The sequence below is a fragment of the Myotis yumanensis genome, unplaced genomic scaffold (assembly GCF_028538775.1).
Source record: "Myotis yumanensis isolate MYYU_CA2020_CCGP unplaced genomic scaffold, mMyoYum1.0.hap1 SCAF_8, whole genome shotgun sequence".
Taxonomy (NCBI): Eukaryota; Metazoa; Chordata; class Mammalia; order Chiroptera; family Vespertilionidae; genus Myotis; species Myotis yumanensis.
In genome coordinates, this window is record NW_027223759.1 from 84,845,902 (window position 1) to 84,873,843 (window position 27,942).

Sequence of the window (27,942 nt, forward strand, 5' to 3'; positions counted from 1 at the left end):
ACTTGAATCCCATGAGCTAGCATTGTTAGAACTATATTCTAACCAAAGCTTACCTTGATCCTGTCTATTTCTCTCACTTTCCTTAAACAACTAAGCTCCTTGTGACCTGTCTTCACTCTGTCTGGACTCCCCATTCCATCTTCAATTCATTGTCATCTGCCTTCCACCCCACCTCTTCCTTGAAACTGTTTGGTAAAGGTCATGAATGAGTATTAAACTCCCAACCCCTGGCACACTTCTCCTCCCACAGCTCACTCAGCTCTGTGGCACATGGCACCATCAATCCCCGACAGCCTTGACAAGCTCTCCTCCTTTGGGGCCTGGGACCCTATTCTCTCTTCACCCTGACTGGTCTACTATAAGGACCTGTTCCCGAATGTTGGGTCTCACTCCCCAGGATGTTTTCCTTTATTTCTCTCTCCAGATATTGTCCTCACAATCTGTGCTGCCATCTCAAATCCCCAACTCCAGTGCATGCTGGAGGCCCGAGCTGCAGGCCTGTATGTTTAATTGACTTTTGGATCGTCCCACCTAGAATCTCACAGGTACCTCAAGTTCAATTTCTTCTAAACTGGATTCATCATCATCTCTGTCAAACCTAGACCCTAATTTTGTGCTCCTGATCTCGGTGACTGGCACTACTACCCATCCAGCCAGTTGGCTGAGCCAGAAACCTGGGTTCCACCTGAATCATGTAACAAATGATTGTGTCATTTTGCTTCTGCCTACTTAGTCTCAAGCATCTCTGTTCTCTTTTGTATCAACAATTTCCACCCTGGCTGAAATACTTTAACTCTGTGGGTTATTATGAGGGTCTGAAACTGGTCTCCCCACCATTACGCTTCCCATACCCCCCAGCCTATGCTACTTTATCATTTTTGTGGTCTTTATAAAGCATATGGATAATCACATCTCTTTCTATGGCTCTTCTTGGCCGCCAACACAGAGTTCATGACATTCAAATGCAAAGGTGGCCACCAGTAGATTCTCATTCCTGTCCTTTCTCTACTTGGCTTCTGCTCTCTCCATGCTGGCTGCTGACATCACACTGTTTTACCTTTACTAACTTGAGTTGCTTGCATTTATGTATAGCACTTTTTGATGTTTATACCTCCATAGAAAGGTCAATATTAAATGTGATTAGGTTTGTCGGAACCTCTAAATTCAAGTTTCCTTATCTGCAAAATGGGGATACTAATACTTGCTCATAGGGGAGGTAGGAAGTGAACCATTCAACAGTGCACTTAATAGGCTTGGCACATGGTAAGCGTCTGATCAGTGATAACAGCTACTAATACGGACCAGTCTTACTCTGGGCCAGGACAGCTCTGGGTGCTTTATGTTTGCTAGTTCCCTTGATCGTCAGTCCTTTGAAGTAAAGCATTATTCCCATTCTATGGATGGAGAAACAAGCACAGAGAGTTTGAGTTTGTATTATTCTGCTCGGGCTGCCATACAAAGTACCACTATCTGGGCGGCTTAGACAAAACGAATTTATTTTCTCCAAGCTCTGGAGGTTGGAAGTCCAGAGTCACAGTGCTGGCAGTTTGCTTTCTTCTGAGGTCTCGCTCAGCTTCCAGAGGACCACCTCCTTGTTGTGTGTTTACATGGTTTTCTCTCTGTGCGTGTCTGTATCTAAATTTCTTCTTATAAGGACACCAGCCATACTTTATTTGGGTCCATCCTAGTTATCTCATTTCTTTTTTTGTTTTTAAATCCTCACCAAAGGATATGTGTTTCATTGATTCTAGAGTGAGAGAAAGGGAGCTGGAGAGAAGGAGAGAGAGAAACATCGATGTGAGAAACATCGATCAGTTGCCTCCCAAACAGGGATCAAACCCAAAACCTGGGTATCTGCCTTGACAGGGAATCAAACCCACAATTCTTTGGTGCACAGGATGACGCTCTAACCAACTGAGCCATACCAGCCAGGGCATAATCTCATTTATTTAAAGACTTCATCTCCAAATAATCACTACAGATTAGGACTTCAACATATGAATTATGGGGCACATGATTCAGCCCATGACAAGTAAGCAAGCTTGCCCAATATCACACAGATAGTGTCAGAGAGGGGATTTGAACCCTGGCAGGGCAGCCCCAGTGTACTCTTAACAACTATGCAACCTTCTCTCCTCTTTGTGGCTGGAGACCATTTAAATTAATCCCTTTGCTTCAGCTATATGCAGCAGAGTTTCTCATAAATGTGATACAGATTATTTTGGGGATGCAACAATCTAAGTACTTATTTCTAGAATCCTATATAATAAAAGGCTAATACAGTGGGGCCTTGACTTATGAGTTTAATTCATTATGAGACCGAGCTCGTTAAGGAGCTCATTAACTCAAATTACTCTATCAACTCAATGCAAAAAATCGGCCGAGAGATAGCTGGTATCTCAAAAAACTCGTTAGTCGGGACACTCGTAAGTCAAGGCCCCACTGTATGCAAATTGACCAAACGGCAGAATGACCGGTCACTATGACGTGCACTGACCACCGGGGGGCAGACGGTCAATGCAGGAGCTTCCCCCTGGTGGTCACTCAGCTAGAAGCCAGGCTTATGGCTGGCAAGCGCAGCAGTGGGAGCTTCTCTTGCCTCCACAGCAGCACTAAGGACCCCCTTGGGGGATGTCCAACTGCCGGCTTAGGCCCGCTCCCTGAGGGGACATCCCCCAAGGAGTCCTGGACTGCAAGAGTGTGCAGGCCAGGCTGAGGAACCCCCACTGCCCCCAGTGCACGAATGTCGTGCACAGGTCCTCTAGTGTTAGTATAAAGCCAATAAGATGTCCACAAAACAACAACAACAACAAATTCTCAATAATTTGAAAGCTCCTTTTATCCACTAAATTGATCTGGCATAATTGGTTGGGTGTCATTGATACCAAAATAATTCAGACCGAAGTTAAATCTATCATTTGTAAATAAGGGAATTGTTTCAAAGACACTTGGATGTTTTTGCTCTTTCAAAAACTGCAGTTTCACATTGCTTCCATTTTGTAGGATCTATAAAACAGAGGCACTGGGGCTGCCCATTGGGGTAAACTTGACTTGCTCCACACTCACAGTATTTACCCAGGTTCTCTTGGGTTGGAGTTCAGCCAAACTGTCAACAACCAGAGGAGCTCCAGGACAACTTTACAGGTGTATCAGGAACTGGAGTGTGTGCCCATACAAACAGGTCTCCTGGTACTTGCTCTCAGCTCCATGAACACTTGGACATTTTACCCCTTACAAAGAGAGGGAGAACAGGTTACAGGCTTCTCCATCAGTGACTTCTCCACTAGCCTGCAAGTCCTTAGGGGCAGGGCTCTGTTGTATTCACCTTGCAAACCCAGATCCTGGCATAGTGCCAGGCCAGAGAAGGCACTTGACTAAGCCAACTGCTCACTCCTGCTGGTGGGGTTGGAGGTCCTGCTTCAACCAGGGTTCAGAATAAGGGTTGGGTTGGCAGAGTACTCAAAAGGAACAGCAACTTCCCAGACAAGAACCTGGGTGGCAGAGACGAGATGAGGTGGAGTTGACAATATTTGAGAAATAGCCAAGTTGTTGGAAAAACAGATAGCTTCCCCAAATCACTAAGTTGGAGGACTGTGCTAATTTACATGTGTAGATTCTGATATGCTTGTAAAAACAGAAAGAAAGACATGCCCTACAGTTATCACACTCTAATGCAGCGGTTCTCAACCTGTGGGTCGTGACCCCTTTGGCGGGCCAATGACCCTTTCACGGGGGTCGCCTAAGACCATCCTGCATATCAGATATTTACATTACGATTCATAACAGTAGCAACATTACAGTTATGAAGTAGCAACGAAAATAATTTTATGGTTGGGTCACAACATAAGGAACTGTATTTAAAGGGCCAGAAGGTTGAGAACCACTGCTCTAGTGCTTTCCCTAGCACAGGGGTGGGCAACTCCTGGCACACATGCCAAACATGGCACGCCAGTAACTTTTGCTGGCACGGGAAACCCTCTCTTATAATCTTCCACTTACAATTTTTTTCTTAATATCAACTTTTTTATTTTTCAGATAAATTCAGTGTAGGTGCATCTTAGATAAACAAATAATTTTACATAACAAGTTATCTTAAAGACCATAGACATGGATTGACGAGAGAGGGGAAGGGCAATTTCTATGCCTCTGCCTTAATTCTCCCTGCCTTCCTAGATCCGACCAGTGTTTTGGTTTCATCCACATACGCTTGTGAATCTTTGTTCTCAGTGATGAATTTTGTTAAGTCTCGTAATAGGAGTAGCCTGACGGATGAAAGTAGTAGCTCGTGCATATCTCTGAAGGTCACAAAATGTAAAGCTGATGTAAAATCTCTGTCATCAGTGATGCAGCAGCAAAAGTTCCACTGATAATATCAAACAGAGTCATAAAGTTTTCTGTCGGACTATCAGTGTACATGTATACATTAAAAAATAAATGTATTTTTCATCATCATATACTGTATTTTTGTTGCTCAAATGAATTTTATTATTTCTTCAAGGTTCTTCACATACGTACACCTTAAGAGATATCAAGTAGGCGTAACATGTTCTCAAAAAATTAGGTTTGGCACGTAGAAGAATTTTGAGTCAGAGATTTTGCTGGTTTTGGCACGCACTCACAAAAAGGTTGCCCACCCCTGCCCTAGCACCTTAGACCCACCTTGTTCACTCATTTATTTGAGAATAACTGAGGGCTGATTACATATCAGACATTAGGCTAGGCTGTGATGAAATAATGGCAAGTGAAATAATGATGGTTCCTGCCCTCATGCAGTTTACAGTTTAATCGATGAAAGCACTTCTCGTATTAATTTGTATTGTTTATTTACTTACTAGAGGCCTGGTGCACAAAAATTCATGCACTGAGGGGGGCGCATCCCTCAGCCTGGCCTGTGCCCTCTCGCAGTCTGGGAGCCCTCAAGGGATGTCTGACTGATGGCACGGGGAGCAGGCCTAAGCCGCAGTCTGGCCTCCCTCTGTGGGAGGCGACGGGTGAGCCAATCAGGGACGGCCCTGCCCCTATCGCCCTGCAGCCACTGCCGGTCACCGTCTCCTCCTTCTGCCTGCTGGCACCTGCCTTGGCTGGCCTGGTGCCACCTGCTCGCCAGCTCCGCTCCCGCCGACTGGTCATTCTGCCATTTGGTTGATTTGCATATTAGGCTTTTATTATAAAGGATTAATTCTCCCTCAGGCCATAAGCTCTCAAAGACATTTTACATTACAACCTACATACACACAAACATATGCCTACAGTTAAAGTTTCCCACTACCATCTTAATCTTCACTTTGTGTGATGAACTCTGATAGCTTCCATCTAGTTCATTTCTTTTTTCCAAAATACTAGTAATGATTCACCAAATTGATATTATAACCCACTAATAAGTCACAACCTAAGAATGAAAAATACTTGCCTTGAGGGCAAGGGCCACTTCTTACTTGTATTCCTGGTATCTAGCAAATAATAAGTGGGCAGTAACATGTTTTATTTTATGAGTAATTTGTAATAATATTTAAATTAAGACTTAGGTACAGGTTCAGTGCCTTGTTGGTGGATAATAAGTGTCCTAAGAATTTATTTATATAGACAGATTATAGACACATATCTGCAGATAATTTTTTTGGATACTATATTGATCCCACACTAGGCACACCATATACACTGTTGATGTAATTTAACATTTTAGTCACAATCATGGGCTCACATTTTAAGTTCATATCATTAAAAACATGCTCATCTTGGAAAAAGACGTTATGAAGAGAAATTGACTCTTTCAGATACTAAAGCTTATTAGAAACTCTAGTAGCTAAAAAGCGTGGTATTAGAGGCTGTGGTGAACAGAATAATGGCCTCCAAAAATGTACACACCCTCACCCACAGGGTGATTATGTGACTGTGTTAGCTTGCCTCGCAAAACAGACTTTGTAGATGTGATTAAATTAAGGATCTTGAATGGGAAGATTATGGTGGGTTCTGTGGATGGGTCCATTGTAATCACGGGGGTCTTATAAGAGGAAGGCAGGAGGGTATGGGAGACAGAGAAGGTGATAAGTCAGACATGTGAACTTTCTAGGCTGCTGGAATTGAAGACAGAGGACGGGCCATGAACCAAGTAATGCAGGTGGCCTCTAGCAGCTGGACGAGACTTATCTTACGTCCAGAACTGTAATAGGATAAATTTGTGCTGCTTTAAGCCACTGCAGTTGTGGTAATGTGTCACAGCAGCAATAGGAAACAAATGCAGAGATGCAGTAGATCTACGGAATAAACTAAAAAATTCCTAAATCAAAAATTAGAATTTAATATCTGATAAAAGCAATTTAGCAAAACAGTGTGTGTGTGTGTGTGTGTGTGTGTGTGTGTGATGAATTATTCAATAATGGACAACTGGATAGTTAATAATAAAAGGAATAAAGCTGGATCCCTATCACTTTATACCAGAATTATTTTCAGATGGGTCAAGATTAAGTATTGAAAAGATCATCTAAAAATACTAGAAGAAATATGGTGTTTTTTTAATTGAGGAAGATATAAAACCCAGAAATGATGAGGAAGAAGTGGATGATAGTAACTTACACATAGTTGGAGGATGCAATTGGTAGTTGATTTGGCAACATTTATCAAAATTAAACGTGCCCATACACTTCAACCCAGCAACTGCCTTTACAGGAATTTATCTTAGATACATTCTTAGTCATGTGTACAAAACTTTATGATGAAAATGTTCTTTACAGGCATTGCATGTAACGGCAAAGAACTGGAAATTGCCTAAATGCTCATTTATTATAGAAGATTAAATATATTATGGTACAACCCTTAGAAAGTCTGACATATATGTGTTCTGTAAAGGAGATTTGTAAGCGAAATATAGTATATGTGGTATAATCCCTTGTATGTAGTGAAAAAATACATTTATTTTACATAGAATAAAAGTCTGGAGGTATATATAAGAAGTTGCTAATAGTGCTTACCTTTTGGGGAGTGAAACTGGGAGTAAGAAGAAGTCTTTGATTTTAAAATTTTTACATTTTTCTGTATAATTCTTGATTCCAGGGATTGCTAATTTGGGTCTTCTGCTGCTACAGGAAGGAAGGAAGGAAGGAAGGAAGGAAGGAAGGAAGGAAGGAAGGAGTTGCTAGCAAATGAAGAGGGCAAGAAGAGGGAGGGGCCATGTTGACAGTGAGCAAATCTGGGCCAACTGCACCAGAGGATATATACTAGCTAATTAAAAAAAAATATATGTGTAAATACATATATACTAGTAAGTATATACTGGTATAAATTGGCTCTACGATTAGAGGAAGCCCAAGCCACAGAATTCTGAACTTGTTGGGAAAATGTATGACACCTGTTTAAAGGTATAAACTGTTTACATTTGTTTGCTTTACTTTGCTTTAAGTTATGCCTGAAGATTCCAGACAGGTAAAAAGATAAATTTCCCCTTAATTGTGCAGCTAAGGCAGATAGATAGCTAATTAAAGCCATGTGTCAGAGAGGTGTTTGAAAGGCTGTGTACCTTGTACATACCACCTCACCAGTTTAGGAAAAAAATTCAAGTCACTTTAAGGCATGTGTTTTTTAATGTTAAAATTCACAACACTCTAAGTTCTAGCAAGGTAAGACCAGCTTTCCCTTGGGGGTCTTCTCCCTAGATATCCCCAGTAACCCAAGGGTTAGTCATTTCTTCCAAAGGATCCTCCCAAGTTGCCAATGGGGGTGGGGGCATGGGAAATGGGGTTGGTCAGTCAGCCACTGTGCCTGGTCAAAGCTGTCTTTGCTGCCTGTGGCTGCCAGAATTCACTGCCAAGGCCCAGGAGGCCTGGGTAGGCTTCATAGGCAAAAACAAATGTCTATTCCCTCTTGGCTGTAGCTACCCAGGGTTAGGAAAGGTCCTAATGTCAACCACACAGTGTAGAAACACCAATCTTTCCCTGCCAACATCCTACAAGTGTGGACACAACCTTGTTCTTATTCTCCCAAAGCATAGCCAGAGGCAGGCTGCAGACAAGGGGAAAAAATTCAGTCATTAGCAGTGTTTGCCAATATCTAGTAGTGTTTGAGGCCACTTAAGAAAAAAAAAAGTCCTGCTCACTCTTGAATGTGAAATTAAATTATTTAAATTATGTTTCCTAATTAAGTGTAAACATAAGATATGTATAAAGTCCTTATTTTCACAGCAATTTTACTTCTATAAAACTAAAAAATATTGCAAATTAAATTGACAAATTAAAAAATTCAATTAACATTATTATGTAATGTAGTTGATGATGTTGTTTTGCTGAAATTAAATCATCCTTTGCAATGAAAATATGGAACTCACTGCTATCGTACAGGCTTTTAAAAGCATGCTTATAATCAACTTAGTTATCCCAATATTCTTCTCTATTTGAATTTCTGTGAAACTTTTGTACAATGTGCCATGAGGACACTTGACCTTCACTTAGCCAGAACACTTGTCATCTCCACAAGAATATTCTTTTCTCATTAGCTCAAGGAAATTAAAGTTATAGTTTTTGGTGCCAAATACAAAATCAAGTGGCAGTATTTGACTGATTATAAGGTGGTCATCAAAATGATCCAGAATAGGCATACATTAATTTTTAAAATTATAATTTAAAATAAGAGCAAAATTTACATAGATGATTTGCAATAGATATGATTTCATTTATATAAAATATCCAGAGTAGGCAAGTCCATAGAGACAAAAGGTAAATTAGTGGTTGTCAGGAGCTAGGCGGTGGTGGGGATGGAGAATGACAGCTAATAGGTATGGATTTCATTTTCCCGATGAAAATGTTCTGGAAATAGGTATGGTGGTGGCTGCACAACTTTGTAAATATACTATAAAGCATTGAGTGGTACACTTGAAATGGGTGAATTTTTATGTGTGAATTATATCTCAAGTTTTAAAAGCTGACTTCACAGTTTTCCTAAAGAATAGGAAACGGATATGAGAATTACATTTATTTATCTAAAGGGTTCACCCTGTGGAGTTTCCCAAAACAAAGGTTGTTGAGACTACAGCTCTATTTATATTACAACTCAGATTCACATTTGTATAAAAGGTCACAGTGATTTACGGGTGGGGGTGGGAGGAATGGGCTGGAGAGGGAAGGTCTGCAGATGGGAGGATTAGTTGGGGGGCTAGCTACAAGGCTCTACAAGGCATCAACAAGGACATATCTAGACCAGACCAGGACCACCCAGAGACACAGCAACCAACCTCAGGAAGAGCCTGCTCTGTCCCAGGTACCTTCCTGAAACCCCACCAATTAGAGATTTAAGCATATCATTATGTCAACAAACATTTTTGGCATCCCGCAGTGTCATCAGGCATTATAGGGGATAGAAAGATAACTAAGACAAGGTCCTTGCCCTCAAGTATCTTACTATGTAGTAATGGAGATGAGTCACACAGAGATAAGTATCATATAGTAATATGTGCACCACAAGAAAAAGGGAGGTATAAACCTGGAGCTATCAATGTGAAAGGAGGAAGAAATTACTTTCTACTTCTGCTGGAAGTCCTATGTAACCTGATGATTTAATGTTGATAGGTGGAGATGAAGTGAAAAGCATTTTAGTGGAGGGAATAGTATGAACAAAGGTATAGAAAACAGAGAGCGAGAGCAAGAAAAGCATATTTAAGGAAGAATGAATGAGCGCAGGCTGAAACTAAGCTCTGGGAAGGAAAGTGAGAAGAGATAAAGCAGGAAAAATATGGACTGACAAGTTGTCTTTTTAAAATGGAAAAACTGAAGGGAGGTGCGAGGGAGAAGAGGGTCAATAGTAATCACTGTCTTTCACAGATTTGTATCAATCTGCACGATTTTATCTTGAGAAAACCACAGCTGATTACTAAATAGGCATTGTGTTGGCTTTGAGGGAGCCTGTTGAAAGAATGATTGTAGGAAGGCTAGCTCTGGTGAGGAGCTGAAGCTAAGAGCAGGACGAGCAAAAGGCGCCAGGCTACCGACAAGTGCACTGAGAAAAGAAATGAAGGCAAAGAAGTGTGAAGGTTCCCAAATCTCTCCTCGCAGCATTTCAGCTGAGATCACCTAGCCCGTAGGTATCTGCATCTGTCTTATGACCGATGTTTGTATTTTCAATAAAATATTCGAATGCACCTGGGGAAAAAATCCTGGAGCGATAACACCAAATTCATATGTGTTATTGGAGTTAATTAATTCATTTTTTAAAAGCACACGATCCTGTCACATAGAAGACACCCAAACATGTTTCATAAATGAACGTTTATTCTTTGTTTTAGAGACTATATTTAGGATAGGAAATGATTCTAAACTGCATTCTAAACCTATATCCTCTGTTAGCACTTAAGTTGTGAGGACGTGGGCCAAAAGGTCTGATTTTTTCCCTTTAAAACTTGGGTTTCGAGCCCCTCCGACCGGTCCCCTAGGTCAGTAGGCACAGGAGGGGGGGGTGTCGATGTTCTAATAACCAATCGCTGCGGGGCCAAGGGGCGGAGCCACAGCGCCCCGCCCCTCCTCCCAATCACCCTCCCCGACTTCACAGGTCCGGCCTCCTTCGCACCTGCGTGTCCGCCGGCGCACTGGCTGTGCCACTGCTCCCTCCTGCGCTAGCGGGAAAGGGGTTTGGCCTCACCTCTCGCGAGACCGCCTGGTGCCGCTGCCGCCGCTGCTCCAGGGCGCTGAGTGGCGGCGTCTGCGCAGCCGCCATGTTCGGTTGCTATGCTGTGGCCTGGGAGACAGAGTGTGCTTGAGGGAGGAGGAGGAGACCTGGGAGGAGGAGGAAGAGGGGGAGGAGGCGAGGGAGGCGGGGGACCGAGCGCCTCTCGCATTCGCACTCCGCAGCGCAGCCCGAGAGTACCCGCTCGCTCACGCCGCGCCGCGCGCTTTTCCGCTCCTCACGGCCCCCCCATTGTTCTCCCAGGACTCCTGGGTCCCCAGGGTGGAACTCGGGCCTGAGCCGGGGAGGGGAGAAACTTGGCTTTGGCCGAGGGTCGGCGGTTGGGGGCCGGGCCCCTCCCGGGGCTCCCCTCCCCCACGGCACTTTTGGGGGGTGCGGATTAGGTCATCCCCGCAGGGAGGTGGGAGCGCGCCCTCCGGTCTCCCGGCGGCGCCGGCCCGCGCGCTGCAGCCCCGCAGGATGAGGTGGTGCCGGCCGCTCCCGGCCCTGGCGCGGCCGCTGCGGCGGCGGGTGCTGGGGGGGCGCTGAGGGAGCCCCCGGCGCGGCGCGCGGACGCGCTTCTCCCGGCCGCCGGGCCGCGAGGCTTTTCTTCTCCAGCCGGGAGGACGCGGCTGTGACACGAAGGTAAGAGGCTCTCGGGTGTCGTGCGCGAGGCTGTTACCTGGGGCGAGTGTGGCTCTTGGGAAGCGAGCCAGGTAGGGCCATCCCGAGGTGCCAGGTTAATTTAAAAGGCAGGGGAAAGGGTGCCCCCGGCCCCCCGCACCATCCAGCCCTCCTTCCGGTAGGTACCTCTGCTCTCGGCTCCCGGGGTAAGAGTTGAGATCTGTGACAGGTGAGCGGAACAAGGGATGGGATGGGTGCGGGGATGGGTGTGCCACGGGACCCAAACTCTAAGGAAGGTTTTAGAATCTTCTGAGTTTTCCAGCGCTGATAGGAGCCCCCCCCCCCCTTTTTTTGATTGTCTCACATGATCGCGGCTTGCAGGCTGCATAGACGGACTCCCTACGGTTGAAGTTTGTAAGTTTCATGATCCTACCGGTATGTACTTGCATTTAAGAATCTGTAGTTGGGGCAAAAAAAAAAAAAAAAAAAAAAAAGTTGAGATGTAGCTAAAGAGACGTACCGATGCATTTCGCAGCGGTTCCTTAAAATGGAACGGTTTACAATTGAGCAGATAGATGTTTGCATGTTTCTGAGAAACTTAGGATGGGAGACGTTTTGGGGTTGCATTACTTAGGGGCACCACTACGATCTGCACCAGGACCATCTGTAGGATTTCCAAGCCCTTGTTCTAGGAGAACCTGTACATATACACTATGCCAACTGCTTTTCGAATCAGGAAATTTGAATGCTAATAGATTTATGTGACCAGATTTTAGACCCAGTTAAAACAATACAGTTTAAAACATGTTTGGGGGTGGAGGGACCCCAGAAAACCAATGTATTCTTGTAAAAGACGGTTTAAGTAGGAAGACTGGCCTTTTTTTTAAAAAAAAATCCTGATTTTGGATCCTTAAAGAGCCTGAGAAGAAAAAATTATTCTTTTTTTTTTTTTTAAAGCGGGGAGGAGACAACCTTAAAATAAATGATTATTCAGAGCCCAAAGTGTGCTTAATGGGAGAGAGATAGATATATCAGTTACATCTTGAATTTGATGAATATAAATTCAACCTATAAATTAAAAAAAAAAACTTTATAAGCAAATGTTTTTGTATTTGTACAGAATATCTTTACTAACTCGTAATAAAAGAGTGCAATCATTTTGTGGACCCCACCATTTTTGGTCAGAATAAATTCGTGCTCCAATTTACCACAAAAAAACTCTTTTTCTTCTTTTTTTTATTGGCACACGTATCTTTGTTACTGTTTTTGCACTGAAACATGTCCGTGGTCCCATAATATGATCTTGAGTGGTTTATAAGAAGAGAAACATGTTTTTGTTTTTGTACATGGGAATATTTGTTATTTAGATCATCTATTTTAAACATTTGGCAAAAGATTTTGAAAACATAAGGAGCCACAATTTTGTAGTTTGTAAATAATATCGAGTAGTTTAAAGTTTATTAAGATAGAAAAATCACAGGTTCCTCAAAAGCAGCAATGAATGAGGATATGGCTTCCTTATTGCCTATTTTCTAACCTGCTTAGCTTGTGGGTATTGAATTGTTTCAGACTTTTTTTTTCTTGTGTTCTAATTGAATATCTTCAAATGTTCCTAGTAACTTTGTTACTTTAAATTTGTGACACCCAATTTCTAATTTAGGCTAGGCATAAAACCAGCATTGATTGAACACACTTGCTAAAAATACTTTCTGGGTCAGATGTATTCAGAATGCAGCCTCAGGAAAATTCATTGGAACTATTCTACTGTGACCAATGTACACTTCATTATTATTGAAGGATTTAAAAAAAACTTTAGACTCTTACACAGTTAGGTTGTGTAAGTTCAGGCATAGAAGCCTTTTTGTTTTTTTAATGTATAAAATACTTTATGTGGGATAGTGATAAAAACCTAAATTTTCTTAAATATATGTGAACCCCCATGGATTATTAAACTCTGTGATTTGTATATTAAACATCTTTTAGTTTTGTCTACTAAACATAATTTGAGTTGTAAAGGACAGTACAGTATGCAGTGTTATCTACTTCCTATTTATGACATTCTAAATTCTATAAGGGGATCAGTGGTTTTTTAGTAATCTTTAAGGAGCAAAATAAGAGACTACCAGATAATTTCAAGGAGACGCTGTTATTGACTGTTGTTGAGAGGACTTTTGTTTTTCCCCTCTGAAAGTTAATATGGTCAGTTTTATATAAAAAAGTTTTAAAAATATGTAGAAATTTTGTTTGGTGGAAGTTTTGTTTGGTGGAAGTTTGGTGGAAGTTAAGACATATGTTTAAAAGTTCTGCTTTAATTCTTTATGTTATTAGGAATGTAAAATTGGTAATCTCATTAGAAACGGCAAGTTATGTGACTTTATGTAGCTAAATATGAATTGTTCCTTCTAAATAAAATATAGTATTGGCAGAAATTCACTGGTTATAAACTGAGTTGAATTTTGTTGTTTTTCTGGGTTAATAACATGCATGTTGTAAAGTTTTTGTATATGCTGTAGTCTAGTTTTGTTAAATTTGTCAGTTCACTAGATTAAGCTGTGAAGCCTTGAATACTGGTTTAGCATTCTGGAGAACCCCCCCCCCCCCCCCCCCCCAAATAAGTAATACTGTAGAGGGAAAGTGTTATTTCTTCATTTAACATCCAGTTATTAGTACAGATGGTGAGAAGTAGAAATGTTGTGGAATCGACTTTATTGGTGTAGAATTACATTACTTATGAACAGTGTAATATATTTTCCTTTGTATGATCAGTCAGTATAGTGATATTTAAAATAGGATGGAAAACAGAGGGGCAATTTATTCCATTCTCTTCCACTTTATTAGAGGCATTTCCCTCTACATTCATTCTTAATTTCATTATTCCTAAATAGAAGCACTGGAAGAGAGATGCAAGTATTTGAAGAAATTGGCAGGAACAGAAGAAAATTAGGTACTGTGGATTATCTTGAGGGGAAGGAAGATACTAATTTGGGTGAGTTATTGTGTTTGTATCTTTTTACAAGGAGGTTATATTGAGGAGTAGGGGAAAAAAAGGATCCAGAAGGGAAGTGTTTATTGTCTTTTATGTGCCAGACAGTATAAAGGGGCTTTTTGTGTTATCCCACATAATCTTCAAGTACACTTTGTGAGGAAGGTATTAATAATCTCCTGCTTTTCCCTTCTCCTCCCCAAATGAGGGCAAGGAGAAATTAATTTGTCTAGGATCACACTGCTAGTAAGTAGGATTCAAATTAGGTCTGTCTGGCTCTGAAGCTTATTCTTTAGATTATGGTGCCAGGTGAACTTTCTGCAGTGATGGAAGTACAGTAAGTCTAAGTCCTCACTTAAAGTCATAGATTGCTTCTGTGACTTTAAGGAAAATGACGTATAATGAAACCAATTTTACCATAGGCGAACTGATATAAAAAAGGGTTAAGTTCTTAAGGCATCTCATCAACAAAACAGCATTAAACTAAACGATGTTATTCTTTTTTCTGCACTGTCAGATGTGGTAGCCATGTGCAGTATGGAGCACTCAAAAATGTGACTATCGTGCCCGAGGAACTGAATTTAAAATTGTATTTAATTTTGGCCCTGGCAGGGCAGCTCAGTTGGTTAGAGTGATGTCTGATACACCAGGGTTGCGATCCGGATCAGGGCACATAAAAGAGTCAACCAGTGAATGCATAAATAAGTGGAACAACAAATCAATGTCTGTCTGTCTGTCTCGCTCTCTCCTCCTTAGTCTCTCTCTAAAAATTAGTTATAAATTTAAAACATTTGTATTTAATTTTAACCAGTTTAAATTTAAATAACCAGATGTTGCTAGTAGCTACAATATTGGACAACACAGCTTTAGATCTTACTGCCTAGAAAATCTGAGTTTTAATTTTTTAATATTGAATCTTTTAGCTGTATATGACATTAGGCAAGTTATTTAGTTCTTGAGCATCAATTTAATTCATTTTGAAAATGAAGAGGTGGTCACTAAAAGGTTATCTCCAGCATCCTTCTTGCTCTAAACTTATACTCCCTCTGTCCCATAATAATAGTAGCAGTTGATGAATGTAATTTGTCCCATAGTAATAGTAGCAAAAGAAAATAAATATAGAACACAACATTTATTATCAAAAAACTAGATTAAATTAAACAATAAATTAAAAATAGTACTCCTAATTTTTATTTTGAGTGTTCAGATAGTTTCTGGATTTTCCAATAATTTCGTTACTGTATTTTAAACTTGTAGGTAGGATCCCTTGGCTGCAAAGCTTTGCTTTCCCTATAAGCGTGAGCTTAAAATTATTGGAGCCATTGTTCTTCATTGCTTCCAGCATAACTTGTTGAAGTGACAGAAACGTATTATCCAGTATTTTGGGAGAAATATTATCAAAGGCTAATATGGTGCCTCTTCTGCTAAGAGGAATATGTCTAAGTTTTTCAAGTTTTTCTCCGTAATCTTTGTGTTTACGTCCACAGTTTTGTTTTTTCAAAGAATCTGCATTAGCATAAGATTCTCCTTGACAATTATTTTTGGAAACACGTTTCCAAATCCTTGATATGGTCATTCTGTTGCACTTAAATTGTTTTGCAGCTAACGTAATTGCACCTTTCTGCAACTTTTCCTTTTTCTTTTGATGCATCAATAACTGGACAATCGCAACTCCATCTTTGCTTGAAAACTCTTTTTCATCTTACTTTTACAATGGGTTGATATTCAACTGAAGTAAAACAATTGATTTCAATCAGCGGATGAAATTAGAAAAATAGTTATAATTCGTAATAATTAGATTAACCTAAAAATTGAAAGATGTGTCAAAACAAATGACATGTTATGAAACATTGATTTTGATTGAAGGCTTTGTAATTTTGCGCTACAACATAACTTACAGCTGCATTTGCCAATAATTCCCGTTTAAATATTCACTTGCTACTATTATTATGGGACAGAGGGAGTATGATTCTTATTAAAATGTACAGTGGCATTTAATATTCACAAGCATATCTGAAAGGCCTTCCTCCCCAATATACTCACCCATTATATAAAGACTAGAGGCCCGATGCACAAAATTCATTTAAGAGTAGGCCTTCCTTCCCCTGGCTGCCGGCACCAGCTTCCCTCTGGCACCCGGGACCTGGGCTTCCCTCACAGCCCTGGCTTCATCCAGAAGGTTGGCCGGAAGGATGTCTGGTCTAATTAGCATATTATGCTTTTATTATTGTGGATTTTTATTGTTTAGTCAGTTTCTCTTTTTTACCAGAGTACATATAAAAGATAATGGATTATTCCTCTCCATCCCCAGTTGTTTGGTAAAACACTGTGTAACCAAAGGCAGTACCTTGGAACAAAGTTTGGATCTTTAAAGACCATATTTCAGCATGCTACCTTCCCATTTAAGAATATGGTATAGTTCTCTGTTGCTTATCAAATTAATCCCAAACTTATCTGCTTGGCCTTGAAGGCTTTCCACCAACTTCATCTCACCCTGTTTCTTGTTCTTGCTTAAAAAGAAAACATTCTTGTTTTTTCCTTTGCCCTTGATTCCTCAGTTTAAACATTCCTAACTGTCTCCAATTCATATGTCTTCTCTTCAAGTATTCTTCAAAATTCACCTTTTTCTGGAAGAATGCTGTTTAATCCAGTCATAATGACTAGATTTTGAATCCTGGTAATAAGCACCTTGGGGTTAATATGTGATTGTTTAGAAGGTATTTCAATTGAGTACATCCTTCTTAAGTTTTTATGTTACCTACTCTGTCTTTAATGAAAATGTAAAAAAATTAAAATTGGGGATTGTGTCTTTTGTTTTGCCTCATGAGTTTAGTCTATTGTTTATCAATTCTGCTTTAAAAAGTTGCTAATTTTTGAAAAGGATAATTAGTGTAACAACATTCATCCTTAATCACCACTCTAATAGATGTTTTTGTTTCCTTCCAGGCAGTTGTCCATATTTTTAAAAATAAAGGTGTGTGGTAGAGATATAATTTGAGTTTAATATACTGGAAATATTGTATATCAGGGGCAATGTAATGTAGGAAAAGCTGACACACTTTGGAGTTAGATCTGGGTTGGAATCTGGTCTCAAAAACCTTGGGCAAATTATATAACCTCTGAGCATACTTCCTTAACTATGAAATTAGGATAATACTTGGCCTTGAATTGTTGTGAGGATTAAGGTACTCTATATAAAACATCTGGCACTATTTTTTTAAAATAAAAGAGATGATCAATAGAGTAGCTGATAACATTTTTTCTCATTTTTCCGTTCCCATTGTCATAACTTAAACAGTTGCTTCGACATTTCACATGATTTATTGATCAGGTGATTGATTTAGTCATTTACCTTTTGTTAAACATTTTGGTTATTTCTAAAGCTTCCAATGTTATAATCTGCATTGAATATATTTGTGCTTGTTTGTTTCCTCAGTCTAAAACCCTAGGACTGGGAAAGGGTTCCAGTGGTATGAATATTTCTATGACAAATCTTTCTTTTATAAAAGAATGGGTGTTCTTGCTTTGGAAAAATGCTAATGCTAATTTGGTTGTAAAATTGTACCTCTTTGTTTTAATTAATGTATTCTGAAAAATTGGTTGCCTTTGCCTGTGTGGCTCAGAGCATCGTCCCATCACAGAAAGGTCACGAGTTTCATTCCTGGTCAGAGCACATACCCAAGTTCCAGGTTTGATTCCCCAGTCCAGGTGCATGAGAGAGGCAATCAATGAATGTTTCACTCTCAAATTGATGTTTTTTCTCTCTCTCCCTTTCCCTTCCTCTCTCTCTCAAATCAATAAAAAAGCATGTCCTTGGGTGAGGATTAAAAAAAAAAAGAAAGTAAAATATTTGGCTTATTGGTGAATTATGTAGTGAACATTTATATATAACTCGAGGCCCGATGCATGAAATTCATGCACTGGGGAGGGGGGGTATCCTCAGCCCGGATTTCGAGAGGGGGCAGGCCAGGCCAAGGGACCCCACCAGTGCATGATTAGGGCTGGAAAGGGAAGCGGGAGGTTGGCCAGCCAGGGAGGGACTGTGGGAGAGCTCCAGGGCCTGTCTGGCCCGTCTTGCTCAGTCTTGATTGGCCAGACCCCAGCAGCAAGCTAACCTACCAGTCGGAGCATCTGCCCCCTGGTGGTCAGTGCACGTTATAGTGACTGGTTGACTGTCTTCCCCCTGGTGGTCAGTGCATGTCATAGCGAGTGGTTGAGCAGCCTTAGTATATCGTTAGCATATTACGCTTTGATTGGTTGAATGACTGACCAGACACTTAGCAGATTAGGCTTTTATTATATAGCATGTTAATTAAACATTTGAATGTCTATTATAGGGATCAGTGATAAACATGATTTTGCCCTTGAGCTCAAATTCTAGGTGGTAACACATGTCAACAAACAATTACAATTCAGAGTGACAAGTGTAATAAGATGTGGTGGAAGCAGCAGTAGCATTTGAGCAGTGTCTTGGAGGATGAGTTGGACTTGATCTGGATAGAGAGAACAGCGCGTACAAAAAGTCAGAAGTATAAAAGGATGCATAGTGTGTTTGGAGAAATGCAAGTTGTCTTGTACATGTCTGTCTCTGTCTATGGGATGGGTATTGGTATCTGATTTTGCATGTAAATCTGTGTGCGTGTATGTGTGTGTTAACTATGGTAGGAGAGGAAAGGTTGTGAGGCTCCTTGTTTGGGTGATGAGTGGGATCATATTAAGACCTTTAGAACAGAGCTTTCCAACTAGCTGGTAGGCCATGAATGGTTTACCGTTAATGCTAAGAGCAAGATGCCTGTCAGTCTAAGGGACTGAGCATATTGGAGCCCCCCAGCTGGTTTCTTTTGACCTTGAATCATCTCCTTTGCTTGTCCCAGTGTGCTGAAAGCATTTTTTCTTTGATGCCAAGTTGGGCAAAGGATTGGTAAAAGCACTGTTTTAGAGGCTATAAGTATTGGAAAGTTTATGATACCTACTCATCCCTGCCATTCCCACTATGTAATAAAAAATAAAACCAGTACCAAATCCTAAAATAAGCATAAAAGATGTCAAGTCCATCCATCCCGCCCACCCCCAGGAATTACTACTTCATTGGTGTGTTTGTGTGTGTGTGTGTGTGTGTGTGTGTGTGTGTGTGTGAAAGAGAGAGAGAGAGAGAGAGAGAGAGAGAGAGAGAGCGCGCTTTTTGGTGCTTCTGCATTGCTAGTGCCTTCACACATGTTTAATTTTCCTCTTAGAAAATCAACATTTACATTGGGGAGCAATTATAGGTACTTAAATAAAAGAACGATAAAATTAAATGTAAGTTTTGAAAAGTAACTCCATTTTTTAGATAATGATGCAAGGATGTAAGGATGGTGCAAAGATAAGGTTAAAATTGGAGCAGAGAGACCAGTGAGGATGCTCTTGCTGTGGTCTAGGTGAGAAATGGTAAGAACTGGAAATGGAGAGATGTGGAAATAAAAATTGGATTTGAAAAACTGAAAACTTATTAGGTAGTTTTTCTAGAACTGAGAGTCCATTTGGATGTAGGAGAAAGAGGAAAACAGTGATGATGACTTTAAGATTTTTTTCATTTGAGCAGCTGGGAAGGAAAGGCCAAATAATTTTTTTTAGTACCTGTAGTAAGCCAGGCATTTTGCACCAAGGTCATCATAAGTTCTTACTGACTTTTAAAAATTAATTTATTTTAAAATAATTTCAAACCTACAGAAAAGTTGCAAAAACAGTATAAAAAGCCTCCAAATTCCCTGCAACCAATTAATTTTTTCTTGACCTATTATTGCAACTTAAAATTTTTTTAAATAAGTACTTTTTTAAAGCATTTTTACGTTTACAGCAAAGTTGAGGAGAAGGTACAGAGATTTCCTATAAACCCTGTTCCCACACATGAACTTCAACCACATTTTAACATTGTACTACATATATACTATGTGTATATACAAGACTAGAGGCCTGGTGCACGATATTCGTGCACTGGGGAGGATGGGAGGGTGGTTTCTTAGCCCAGCCTGCGCCCTTTCACAGTCTGGGAGCCCTTGGGGGATGTTGGGCCTAAGCTGCAGTCAGACATCCTTAGCGCTGCCACGGAAGCGGGCCGCTGCGCTCATCAACCTTCAGCTCAATTCTGGCTGAGCGGCGCTCCCCTGTGGGAGCACACTGACCACTAGTGGGCATCTCCTGCGTTGAGTGTCTGCCCCCTGGTGGTCAGTGTGTCATAGCGACCAGTTGTCCCGCCATTCGGTTGATTTGCATATTACCCTTTTATTATATAAGATAAGATGAGCCTGCAATATCATGTACTTGGCTCACTGTAGTGGGCTCAGTGAGGCCTTCCTTTCCAGATGCCCAAAGACAGAACCTTGACATCATCTTTGATGCTTTTCCTCTTTGTGATATATCTTACTGGATTCTCAAATTTCAGCAAATGAGACCTGATTATCTCATTTCTGGTCTCTTATTTTTATTACTGCTTCCAGTCATTTGAGAGGAATACACCATTTCTAATCTCATTAAACTTTTTCTGAACCATTTGAGAGCAAGTTGCAGACATAATGCCCATCACTCCTAAATAATTTAGTGTGTATTTACCAAAATGTGGACAGTCTCTTATGTAACCATCAAATCAGGAAGTCAACATAATACAACACTACCTTCATATCCCCAGATGCCATTCAAAATTTTCAACTGTCCCAGTATTGTCTCTCTTTACTTTTTGGTCCATGGTTCAATCCAGGATCACACATTGCATTTAATTATCATGTCTCTAGTCTCCTTCAGTTTGAAATAGTTCCTCAATATTTCTCTGTCTTTTATGACCTTGACTTTTTTTATTCTGCTATAATAAAACTTAACTTTGGTCCATCCAGTGATTGCTCATGGCCATACTGAATGCATTGTTGGCAGGAATATCATAGAAATGATATACTATTCTTAGAGTATTACGAGGAGACATACATTGATATTTAACTTTGAACACTTAACCTTAATACCTTGTTAATTCATGTCTGTCATAAAGTCATCATTTTTCCTTTTGTAATTGGTAACTCTTTTTGTGGGAAGATCTCCAAGACTGTGCCAGTATTCTGTTCCTCATCAGACAAACCTCTATCCACCAGACTTTGGGTCCACTGATGACTTCTGCCTGAATCAGTCACTACTATGAAGGTTGCCATCTGCATTTATTAGTTGATTTTCTAGTGAAAATTAAAAATAGATGTTTCCCTTTCCCCCCATTCATGCATTCATTTATTTACATCAATATGTACCCATGGATTTTTGTTCCTATTCAGTGGGTTTTATTAGTTACCACATTTTATTTTATTTTGATGTTCAAATTGCCCTAGATTTGGCTAGTGGGAGCTCTTTAAGGTGGCTCCTGTGCCTTTCTGACATGTCCCATCCTTTGAGTATTTCCTTACTTCCGGGCACAAGATGTTCCAGACTTATTTTTGGCCTTTTCCTGTCCCAGCTCTGGAATCATGCATTTTCCCAAGGAATCCTGATTTCTTTTCGTGGAGGTGGTATTTAGAAATATAGATTTGGATGCCTAATGTGCTCATTCTGTTGGAGTATCATTACTTCCAGGGTGGACAGAGATAGGAAATATGTGTATATAGGTACACATCTGAATCTCTTCCTATATCTGTGTATATGTATTTTTAAAAATTCACACTGATACATCCAATTCTAACCCAACACCTGAGGGTTCTTTCTAGTCTTGCCCTTTCTGTATTTATAAATCTCTTCTTCAGCAGCGAGAAATTGACTCCCATTATCCTCAGTATATGTACTTATTTGCTCAAACTCGTGTATTTTCTAATCTCCCAACCCCAGGCTAGTTGTCCCTTCTGCCACCTCTGAGGCCTATGGCATGGGTCCTCAAGGATGTGTTCCAAGTTCCTGCTAAGAAGGGAGTGGAACTTCTCATTTAATCTTTTTATTTCCCTCATTTAATCCAAACAAAAATTTGTTACAAACATGTTATCTCCAGTTTTAAAGGAGAACATAGCTAAATTCAGAAAAATGTGTGGCTTTAGGCATGTTATGTAAATAGTAGAGCAAATATTTTGAATTCAGATATGCATGAGGCTGAAGCATCTTTGCTGGGTTGTTTTTTTGTTTTGTTTTGTTTTGTTTTCCTCCTGCACTGCATAGCCTCTGACTACCTGAAAATAGTTTAGAATTCAAAATGGCAGGGTTTAGGATGGCATATAGGTGGTTGTTGAAGCACCTATTACTGCTTATGAAGCTTGTGTCAATTTAGGAAGAGAGTCACTGACAGCCCCTACCACTATTATTTAAAGGTTAAGAGTTATCAGGAAGTGAAGAAGCCAGTAAAGAAGATAGAATGGTGGTGAGAGAGGAGAGTCTAGTTGTGTGGTAAAAGGTGGTAGAAGGAAGGAGTTACAGGAAGGTGGCAGATGCTGAAAGAGATAACAAAAGTGCTTTGAATGTGACTATTGAACAATCATCGATGACCTAAGCTAGTTGGTTTTCAGGTGTGTTCAGGCAGGCTAGCTGTATTAGAATCAAATGAGATACTGATTAAAATGATCAATTGCTCAGGTTTCATCACACATCTTTTGGATTCTTAAAAGGGTGGATGAGGAGTGAGGAAGAGTTGCATAGGAGATCTGCTTAAATGCTGCTACAGTTTGAGGTATACTAAAGTTTAACATTCATTGTTTTATTAGAGGAGTTATAAGACGGGTGTGATAAGAAACTAAGTTGAGGAAACTAGACGTACAATGAATAGAGACCAGAAAACTCTTAACACTTGGAGTGGGGGAAACGAGTTAAGTCGGCTCGCGTGAATTGCGCGTACTCCGCGGGAGCCGTCTTAACTCGGTTCATATAGATTTGCGGTGGAGTGCGGGAAACGTGTAAACTCGGGCCGATTGTAACTGCGTATTACCAAATATTTGTTTGTTTGCCGTTCACAAAGATACCTACCTGCGTATGCGAACCGTTTCATACCCATTGGGGTAATAGGTATCATAAAAATCCCTGATTTTGCGCGGGAAACCTAAATAATTGCCCGCGCCATCTTATATTTTGGCGGGAAATTCACCCCACACCGGAGTGTTAAGAAATGTGGTCATAAGAGAAGAAGAAATATCTTCTGGGTCATGAAGAATAGGAGAACAGATCCAAGAAAAACAAATTTTTTTAGAATTAAGAGAAAGCAACTATAGTGGTTATTTGAAAAGTGGGTAAGTAAAACTAGGTAGCAATACCTGCTATCAAAGAAAAGAACAGACTTTGTTAAGTACCTGGGCTGACTCCCTGATCCATTTCAAATGATTGCCATCTTATGTTGAGTCTTTGGAGTGATCCAGGGGTAATTGTTAATCTTATTTTATTAATAGTTAAATTTATATCTTGCCTTTTCTGTTAAACAATTGTTAATTAGAAGAGCTTTCCTCATTTTTATAAAAACTTGAATTTTTTCTTTATTATTGAATTTATTGGGGTGACATCCTATATAACAAAAGGCTAATATGCAAATAGACTGAATGGTGGAACAACCAAACAACTGGTCGCTATGACATGCACTGACCACCAGGGGGCGCGCATGGCACATGCCGGGTGTCGGCCGTGATGGGATGGTGGAGCAGGTGAGCTGGGGCGCCAGACCAAGGCGGGGTGCTGGTCGCTGTCATTGAGGCGAGTCTCTGGTGGTTATTGAAAATTCTTTACTCCCTCACACCGCAGTCCCGCCTGGTTCTCGCACCTGCTGCTGGCACTGGAGCCGTAGCTCACACGCACTATCGGCACCTAGCACTGGCCGCAATCGCTCAGTGCCATCAGTAGGTGCAAGCGGCGGCTGCAGGTCCCAATTGCCCCTCAGGGCTTCTCCACCTCCCTCTGCTACAGCCCGGCTTACACCCACTGCTGGTGCCGGTCCCGCTCGCACCCTCTGCTAGTGCTGGAGCCGCCACTCACACCCGCTGCTGGTGCCCGGCGCCAGCCCTGCTTGCACCCGCTGCTGGCGCTGGCCCCAATCACTCCGCACCATCATCAGGTGTGAGTGGGGCCGGTGCCATCAGCATGTGGGAGTGGTGGTGGTGGGAGCTGGGCTGCTGGCAGACGGGATCGGACCAGAGGCTGTGACAGGAGGGGCCGGACAGAGGCACAGAGATGGGCCAAGATCCAACCTGTGCCCACTGCAGCCTCACGGCCCACAGTTCCTTTCAAAGTGCATGAATTCGTACACTGGCCCCCTAGTTGGTTAATAAAATTATATAGGTGTCTGTTGTACAATTCTATAATACATCATCTGTGTATTATATTGTGTGTTCACCACCCCAAGTCCAATCTCATTCTTGAATGTTAAGTATGATTTTGTACATAGATAAGTCACCAGCAATACAATTTAAAAATATATGCAGAATTGGAGGTGACTTCAGTTGGAGAGCATTTAGGCAATCCAGAGTCAATTTAATGTATTCTTTGAATACTAGCTAGGTGCCAGGCACCATGCTTGTCAGTAGGGTTAAAGAACAAATGGGACATGATCTTTATCTTCAAGACTAGTGACTCGTTGCATGAAATTTGTGCACATTTAAAAGGGAATTAATTAGAGGAAATATTTTAATATTGCTATTTGCTCTTTATAATAGAAGTGTCAGAGATGAAAGAAAATTAGTAAAATGTATATGAAAATCTTCCTCCTGTCAGAGTCTGGGGTGCGCCATGGGAACCAGAGTCAAGTCCCCGTCCAGCCACGTGCGCCTCAAAATCGTGCAAGACCCAGACCTGGCTGGCCCCACCCCCATTGGGCTAGATCCAGACCCGGCTGGCCCCAACCCCATCAAGCCCCGCCGGGTGGGGGGCATGGCCTGAGGTGCCCCAGCCCGGGCCGGGGGGTGCACCTTGAGGTCCCCTGTCAAGCCCCGCCAGGAGGGGGGTGCAGCCTGAGGTCCCCCAGCCTGGCACTGGGGTGGGGGGGCGCAGCCTCAGGTCCCTGCTGATTGCTCGTTAAGGCTCATTACAGGAACTTGGCCTCTGCTGTGAGTGCAGCCATCTTGTGTTATGGATTCCATGCCTCCACTATGGGTGCAGCCATCTTGACCATCATGGTGTGACGGTCAATTTGAGTATTCCTGCTTTATTAGGATAATTATTCTTTGGAGGAACTGAAAAATCTATTATACTGCTAAAATATGTACAAATAAGTCATAAATAATTAGTAAGTGTAGTGGAACATATTATCAGAACACTCAAGTTTCTCAAGCATTTTACATTTTATTTCCTTTTTAAATTGGTAATATGGTTACTTGGTTCAAATTTCAAAATAATATACAAAGGTATATATTGAGAAGTCTCAATACTACTATTTCTATCCCTCTCTTCTTCTCTATAGGTAACCAATTTTATTGTTTGTATATTTTACTAGTATTTATGCAAATAGAAACAAAATACAAATATAGATTGTTATTTTCCCCTCTCTACCTTTTATGTAAAAGGCAGCATACCATGTTAATGTTTTACATAATAATTTTTTTATTTAAAATATAACTTGGAGATTTTTTACTTCAATATACAGAGAACTCTCCCTTTTTGCTTTTTTTTTTTTTAATATAGTGACATTAGGCTAATTCTAATTTAAACTTTTACTCTACTTCAGTTTTTAAGGTCCTTTTACTTGTGTGACTCATTTACTTTGACTTTATGAACTAGTGTTTTCATAAGGTATTTTGCATTAATGACCTACCTGCCTTTGTTCACCTAATCTCCTTTTATGCCTAGTTGGATAAGCCTTTCAGACTTTGTGGTCAAGCAGAATACTTCCCTATTTCAGTATCTTAAGTGAAAAATGTAAGAAAAAGAGAAAGGGATGAAACTCCTATTTGTTTAACTCTACTGGTGTTTTAAAGTATTGACATCTCATTTAATTCTTCCAGTAACCCTGTAGAGTGGATAGTCTTATTCCCTTTTTATGGATGAAGAAATTGAGGCTCAAAATGCTGAGTTGTCCAGACTTTTACAGCTAGAAATGGCAGATTTAGGGTTTTGAAAGGTTAATTTGAGTCCAGAATCTGTATCTTTTCTGCTGCTGTCCTATTTTCTATTTCCTATTTTTGAATTCCTGAACTCCAGTCTTATAGCTGAGCTCTCTGTTATCTCCTATATGGAACCGTAAAATTAAACATGTTCTGCTATTGTGTTTTTCCTGATTGTTGGGGTACCACCTGTTTATCTGACTTCTACAGTAAGGCCTGGATCACTGCTTATTGCAGACTACTGTAAGCTGTAGGTACCATTTTCTACTGGCTTGTCTAGATTGCCTCTCATCAACACTATTAAGTTTCTTTTTCTCCCCTAATTTTCTCTGTTGTAGCCCTATCACCACTTGAGTTTCAGTTTGGCAATATGAAGCTTAGGCAGAACTTCTGAAATTTTGGGGGATGATTTTAAACAAAGCTCTTCATGTCTCATCTGGACTTTTATAATAGTCTCTGAAAGTACATTCTGCTAGTGGTCTTCCCTTTTTAGTCTTCCTTTACATTGTAGCCAGAGTGATCTGACTTGCACATCTGATCATAATTCACTCCTTCTCAGAATTTTTTTTGCCTCTCCATCTGCATCTATATATATAAAAACTCAAGCAACCAAATGACCAGTGGACTGGTTGCTATGATGCGCACTGACCACCAGGGGGCAGACACTCAATGCAGGAGCTGCCCCCTGGTGGTCAGTGCGCTCCCACAGCCAACCTCTTGGGGTGGGCCAACCTTCCGCAGTCCCTCCCTCGGCTGGCCATCCCGATTGCCGGCAGGCAGAGGGACCCCCCCCCCCCCCACCTGTGCACGAATTCGTGCACAGGGCCTCTAGTGTTAAGATAAAATTTAAACTCATGTTCAGCCCCTATCTACCTCTCCAAGCCTCACTCCTGGTATTACCTGGTACACACAGTGCCTTGCACATAATATCTGCTAATATTGACTATACTTGGAGTGAATAAAATGAATGAATTTTCTAAGAAGGTTAAAATTATTTGGGAAACACCAGATTTTAAACTAATGTTGGTGTTCTTTGTATCTGTTTCTTTTGGGCTATTTCTTACCTCATGGAGTAAAATATTTTTAAAAACTCCAAGGATTCCCATGTTGTTTTATTTACATTGGAATTTAAAAAAAAATCTCTATACTTGGTTTATTTTCATTTCAAACTTATTGTGCCTTTTTCAGCCCAATATATACTGCTATGAGGTCCAGTGACTTACTACAGAAGCTACTAGGGAAATGGGGAATCTTCATTGGTAAGGGTTTTGTGATTTGGAGAAGTTCGCCCAGGTGATTCTGATATTGTGACCCATCTTGCTATTTTATGGCTTTTGATCTGTGTTAACATAATTGTTTACAAAAGAATCGTATAGGTCAACAATTCCTCATATGCAATTCTGAAATCCCCAAGGTCGTCCGAGCTAATTAGCATATCATGCTTTTATTATTATAGATTTGTGTCATGTCACATCTCCATAATCCAAATATTCTGAAATCCACAACACTTCTGAAAGTGTTTTCAAACCAGAGGTTTCAGATGCAGGATTGTTGACATGATTGTTGATTTTCACTACCACCAATTTTCCTATTAATGAGTGATAAATGGTACTTTGTTTTGCTTTGAATTTCTTTTTAGTGATAATTGAGTTTTTTGTGTGTGTTTTTAAATATTTTTTTATTGAT

The 27,942-nt window shown here is 40.7% G+C and overlaps 1 protein-coding gene across 6 annotated transcripts in view; it reads left to right on the forward strand.

Annotated features, from left to right (window-relative positions):
• Positions 1 to 10,802: 10,802 nt before the first annotated feature.
• PTPN4 (protein tyrosine phosphatase non-receptor type 4) overlaps positions 10,803 to 27,942 on the forward strand; it is a 220,165-nt gene continuing 203,025 nt past the window's right edge. For 2 of the 6 annotated variants that reach the window (XM_070423137.1, XM_070423139.1), the window contains exons 1-2: positions 10,805 to 11,289; positions 14,154 to 14,254. In XM_070423137.1, the coding sequence (XP_070279238.1) occupies positions 14,170 to 14,254 (85 nt within the window). In that variant the 5' untranslated portion in view covers positions 10,805 to 11,289; positions 14,154 to 14,169. Of the gene's footprint in view, positions 11,290 to 14,153; positions 14,255 to 27,942 lie in introns of all 6 variants that reach the window. The other 4 variants (XM_070423140.1, XM_070423141.1, XM_070423142.1 and 1 more) reach the window with 3 other exon arrangements.